The 6,505-nt window shown below is 39.8% G+C and overlaps 1 protein-coding gene across 1 annotated transcript; it reads right to left on the bottom strand.

Moving 5' to 3' along the window:
• Nucleotides 1–4,007: 4,007 nt before the first annotated feature.
• Nucleotides 4,008–5,412, bottom strand: LOC123507937 (the record flags this gene model as incomplete). Its single annotated transcript, XM_045261294.1, is given in 1 exon segment — nt 4,008–5,412. A coding segment is annotated over 1 exon segment (1,131 nt), but the record flags the coding sequence as incomplete, so codon positions are not given.
• Between the last annotated feature and the right edge of the window lie 1,093 nt (nt 5,413–6,505).

Here is a 6,505-nt window from a genome sequence, read left to right on the forward strand (position 1 = left end):
AGCTCGGGGCCTGTGGAGAACAGTTTATTTTTTTTTATTTATTTATTTATTTATTATTATTTTTTTTTTGGTCGGGGGGTGTCACATGCGAGTGATATTTAGACTTTGAAAATCAAGGGAAATTTCCCTATATGTCAAGGAAATTTCCTAAATGTAGTAAACAACCAAAAGCCTATTATAACCAGATGGCTGTGCCCCCCTTGAACCCCTACCATTAGTATATTCGAACACAACCGGAAAGCTAAGGTAAGCTAACCTTACCTATCCTAACCTAACCTAACCTAACCTATTCATACGTAACGTAACTCCCCAAAAAAGTATTACAAATCTATCGATATTTCCCTACAAGTGAAAGAAATTCCCTAAGTATACAAAGAAATTGAGAGTCGCCATAGTTATGTAATACGTGCCTCATACACTCATATAGCTAAAAATTAATGTAGAGTAGCTGCACATAAAATGCTTTAGGAAGAAGTGGAGCGTCCAGCCTCTGAATGAGTGTCCAAGTCTTCTAGTGTGTCCAATTCCTCAAGAGGAATAGGTGGAGCACGCTGTCCAGTATACCGTGTTGCCGTAGGAAGTCGCTTGACTCGTAAAATTTCGCAATAAACTCCCAGTATGTGTAAGTGCACTCTCCACATGTGTCCCACACGGTAGCCATGGTGTAACTAACCCTCCCTATTAAAATCTAGGCAGTTTATCCCTTCCTAGACACACGTGCACATATATGATTGGCAGGAGGAAACGATGACTTCTATGATTGGCAGCAGGCAACCGGACGTCATTAAACGTCAGAACGCGTGACCGAGAGTCATGCACCTGGAGCGTCTGCGCAGCATTGATAACAAACACACGAACACACTCACTATCCTTTCAATGACTGTGGAAACACGATCCCAGCAAAAAAAACTGAGGTAAATTTTTGAAATTGCAACAAGGTAATATGGAGTTAGAAATGCTCCTAGCAGTGTGATCTAGACCGTGAGACACTTCATACTTACGTGTGGTTTATTGGGAGAAACTACAATTAAATTGGGATTTCTTGTGTGTTCTGGGTGAAGACAGTTAAAAAATACTCGTACATACTTTTACTAATCTCTTCCGTGGAACTAACCATCACCCATCTAGTTGTCCTTAAAGGACCTATTTCTTCTTAGCTTTTCATCTTATATGACCGAAACAATCCCTTGGGATCTCGCTTTGTTTGGCTGGCTACCCTCAACTCATATTCGCTTTTAGCTTTCCTCGTTAATCTCTTAACTGTTCTTACTAATTCATTGTATAGTGGCCTTAAAACCTCATCTCCTGCCTATAATCTTATATATATTCCTTTTCTGTCCTATGCATTCTTTTAATCTATCTGCCATCTGCTTAGGGTCGTTCTATTTTTATTTCATTGTTTTGTATGGAATGTTAGCTATTTGGCCTCTGTAATTTATCAGGGAAGTAGCTATACACCTTACCAACCTTTACCTGCCCCGGTCCCATCAACCTCACTTCATTTCTCTCAGTCTGACCTGACCCAGATCCCACTACCCAACCTCTCCCACTCTCCCCTTCTCCGACTTCGCACCTCACTGCACCTCTCTGATCCTGCCTTCCTTCTCTCACCTGCATATTGGACCTTACCTGACCTCCCGCTGCCTGTCCCTTGGTAGTCAACTCCCTGTAAATATCTCATTAAACCCTCAAAATTAGCTTCCTTGAAATCAGGTACTTTCCTTGTTCTTGTTTGTAAAAGCTTCGTGCCATTTTAATTTTTACCGTATTTCATTGTGGTCACTGTTACCTAGCTGGCCACCAACCTCCACCTGCTTAACTATCTCTTCTCTGTTTGTCAGAATCAAATCTAGAATATTATTTCACCATGTGGGTTTTAAAATGAATGACCCAAAGAAATTCCTCTGCTTTTCTGTTGCGCACCATCAAGCTTTAATCAACATTCCCGTAATTGAAATCGCTTGCTACACAAATTTTATTGTATCTTGCTGCTCTAGTGAAAAGTTTATTTGGTTTGTAGCATTAGGTGACCGGTACACTAAATCCATTACTACTGATTGTGACCCATCCTTAATATCCACCCAAAGAGACTCTGTTTTGCTATATGCTTTAATTGTACTGTTTATGCAAGACATGCAATATGTCCTTAACCTCTTCAGTACTAGGACACATTTTTACCCTTAAATGTGTTTACGATTAGGCCATTTTATTGTTATTAGGAATGGTCAATGAAGTCAGAAGATTAATGGCAAAAGTCTTCATTATTTTATTGCCACACATAAGTTTTTTGAAGCTGTATAAAATCACCAAATAGTAACCAGAATCAATTTTGGAAACGCGTCATGGTACTGAAGGGGTTAATGTACGAAGCCACTCTTGCCCCTCTTCTGTTGTCCCTGTTCTTATGAAAATATGTGCACCAGATGCTGTTGTAGTTCATGGAGGACAGAATCAGAATCAGAATCAGAATCAGAATCAAACCTTTATTCCATTTTACAATGGTTATTCTTCGATCATACAAACATTGTGAGATCAGTGATGCCCTAAACAGATAAAATAAACGTGTTTAACAATCAATTATAATACATGATAAAATATAATTATAACTAAAAGGCTAAGACATGTGTCTGTGTCATAATTAAAACTACATAATAAAACAACACAAAATTATGACTAAAAAGCTAAGAAATGTGTCTGCGTTGTAATTAAAAGTACATATAAAACATGACAAAACAACTAAAAATAAAATAGTCAGGGATCAAACATAATAAAAAGCTAATAACATAGACTACTTACTAAACTGATGCTTAAAAAGAAGGAGGAACAGCTGTTTCTTAAATGAGCGTAATGAAGGTGCATTTCTGATGTCACTGGGAAGGCTGTTCCACAGTGTGGGCCCAGCCACTAGCATGGAGCGCGCCCCTATACAGCTATTATTCACTGGCACGTATAGTTGTTGTTGTTGTCTGGTGGCAGCAGTGAATATTTCGCTAACTAGTGGCATGCGAAATATACTGTTAAGAGAGCTCCCCTGGTTACACTGAACATCAAAGTTCCCATCTCAAACATGTATTTCTATTTTATTTTTAACCACCCAAGCTCTCTCAAGAATGGGGTAGCGTGTTCATGCCTTGCAGCGCCACCAACAGCGACTTTAGCGGCAAAGTTTTGCAGTTTTTATATTTGGTGCATGAGTGTATTGTTGGTAGTGCCCCACACCTTTATACCATAATTAATGACGCTAAGGGCAAGTGACTGCATGACTATTACTCTTGCACTTTTGCTGAAGTTGTCCTTTATTCTATTAATATCAATTATGGTGCTAAAAATTTTGCGGCTTATCTTATTTACGTGTGAGTCAAAAGTCATATAGGGATCGAAATACACTCCCAGATTCTTGAGAGCTGCTGGGAAGTATGTTAGCGCCGTCAACCCACAGGGAAGTGTTGGGCGGAATCTGTGACATGAGTCCCGTGCTGTCAAGACTTATTCCTCAAGGTGGTTAGAGAAGGAGAGGGAAAGACCATAAGTGACACAAATAGCATTTAACACGTATCGTATCATCGTTCCGTAGCAGTGTGGATGGCATAGCGTGTGTGTGTGTGTTTTTTTTTTTTTTTTTTAACGTAGAGTCCTAAAGCGCCTGTAGGCAAACTTGAAGAGTATTAAGGAAGCGCTGCTCACCTTCCGCCCATTAGTGGCACAGGCAGTTTTATTTATAGTGGTACCCATATTAGGGCCCATACCACCCAAGCTCATCTTGGGTGTAACCACCTAGAACCTGGGTATCATGGTGACATGTAGGTAACTTTAAACCACTCGACAAATGGTAAAGTGGTTAAGGCTGTACGTGGTGGGATTTGAACCTACGCATGGACGTCTGCCCAATCTCACGCTCATCACCTTATCCACTACGCCACCGCCTCCGTTGCGTGTCAAAATATAATATAAAGATACGCAACGGAATATATATATATATATATATATATATATATATATATATATATATATATATATATATATATATATATTGTACATCTTCCTACTTGCATAGCCATGACTTTTTTTCCTTTTACTGATTTGATGTTCATGATTAAAAATACAAGCAGCCTCAGCACTCATGGCTACGGTCAGGAAGAAACTGAATGATACTGTTGCACCACGCAACGATGATACAGCACGCAGATACGCAACAAGTGGGTACAATACCCTGTTGCGTAGTAATGGGTGATACGCAACGATGAAACGATACGGGAAAATGTAATAATTGTGTACACACCTTTAATCCTTTGACGTGGCAACGTTGTTGAACACCGTGGTCATTCTTTCAGACAACCTGCCAGCATTCTCCTTTGTGATATATTCCGAGGAATAAGCCAACTGTGACTGTACCCAGTTTTTGAAGCCAAAGAGTCCCAATATAATTTTCCTATCAAGGCCATCAAGAGAAGTATAGCCACGGAAGTGAGTCATATGAACGTGCTTTCCATTGCCAATAGTTTTGATCGTTGGTGTCCATGTGTTGGTAATCATCATATCATATATTGTTTTACTTCCACGCTCTGGGAGCATTGGCTTCAGCATGGTGTCCAATACTAAGTCCTCCACAGGACCTATCTTCCTGATGCGCTCACGGAACTTGGTGTCAATGTTCACGATATGCTTCCAGAAGTTGTTGCTGGCGTCCCAAGGCGTGGCCATGTCCAGAGTCATGGGCATGCCATGGAAGCCCCACACCATGGAAGTCACGTTACTCATGTAACGGCGAGTGTTGATGGGATGAAGTGTAGAGATATTATAGGAGTCTCGCACAATGCCAGCATCGCGCACCAGCTCCATTAGCGCCACCCTCATCACCCCGATGAAGCCTGAATTGAAGGTGACCTTGTGTGCCTTGCACTTTGCGCTAAAAATCTCTAAGAGTTTGTGGTCCAGGATATCTGGTGTTAAAGTGTTGGTATTTGGAAGAGATCCTTTTGGCTCCCCAAAGGCCTCAGTGATAAGAGGAACTCTCGTCTGTATCTTGTAACGCTCCTCCAGCAGTCCTTTCAGCCTATGTGTGTCTTTCTCCAAGGACTCTTTGACTCTAGCTTCTAATGCCCTGATTTCACTCCGATCACGGAACTCACCAACCTGACTTTCGTCAATTTGAGTTCCGTCCAAGACGCTGTCCAATGTTTTGAAGATCATCTGCGAGATCACCATGTTACATAAGCCGTCGTAGACCGCGTGGTGCATATCAATAACCAGATGGCACTGATATGGGAAGGCCTTCTTGATGTGAGGCAACATGCAGGGCTCATCGGACGGGCAAACTATCAGCCGTGCCCGCCACAGCGGACCCTCAACCGTGTTGTAAGCAGAATGTGACGTGATCTTGGCTACTTCCTCTACACTGCTGCCCTCTACAATCTGCCAAGAAAAAATATGCAAATGATGCCTGCAAACTTCCTTTGTTAATAATTTATGAAAGAGAGAGAGAGAGAGAGAGAGAGAGAGAGAAAACATTGAACATTTGAACATTTAACATTTATTATAGTTCATATAAGTTATACAAATGGGACATTTATAGATAAATGTAGTACATTTAGCATTAACTTATTAGCTAACCTATTTATAAGCAAAGTTTTAAAGCATATAGAAAATATTATATGAATATTGATATGTTTAGAATAGAGTATATATTGTATATAGATGTTAGGATTAAATATAAGGGATATTAGAATGAAAGAAATAAAAAGAATGATAATGATAATTATTAATAATAATAATAATAATCATAATAATGATAATAATAGTAATAATAATAATAATAATAATAATAATAATAATAATAATAATAGTAGCAATAATAATAATAATAATAATGAAAATGGTATGGGCCCTAATATGGGTACCACTATAAATAAAATTGCCTGCGCCACTAATGGGCGGAAGGTGAGCAGCGCTTCCTCAATACTCTTCAAGTTTGCCTACAGGCGCTTTAAGACTCTACGTAAAAAAAAAATAAATAAAAAGAAAAAACACACACGCTATGCCATCCACACTGCTACGGAACGATGATACGATACGTGTTAAATGCTATTTGTGTCACTTATGGTCTTTCCCTCTCCTTCTCTAACCACCTTGAGGAATAAGTCTTGACAGCACGGGACTCATGTCACAGATTCCGCCCAACACTTCCTTGCGGGTTGACGGCGCTAACATAGTTCCCAGCAGCTCTAAAGAATCTAGGAGTGTATTTCGATCCCTATATGACTTTTGACTCACGTAAATAAGATAAGCCGCAAAATTTTTAGCACCATAATTGATATTAATAGAATAAAGGACAACTTCAGCAAAAGTGCAAGAGTAATAGTCATGCAGTCACTTGCCCTTAGCATCATTAATTATGGTATAAAGGTGTGGGGCACTACCAACAATACACTCTTGCACCAAATATAAAAACTGCAAAACTTTGCCGCTAAAGTCGCTGTTGGTGGCGCTGCAAGGCATGAACACGCTA

This window comes from Portunus trituberculatus, chromosome 23 (genome assembly GCF_017591435.1).
Source record: "Portunus trituberculatus isolate SZX2019 chromosome 23, ASM1759143v1, whole genome shotgun sequence".
In the NCBI taxonomy this organism is placed as follows: domain Eukaryota; kingdom Metazoa; phylum Arthropoda; class Malacostraca; order Decapoda; family Portunidae; genus Portunus; species Portunus trituberculatus.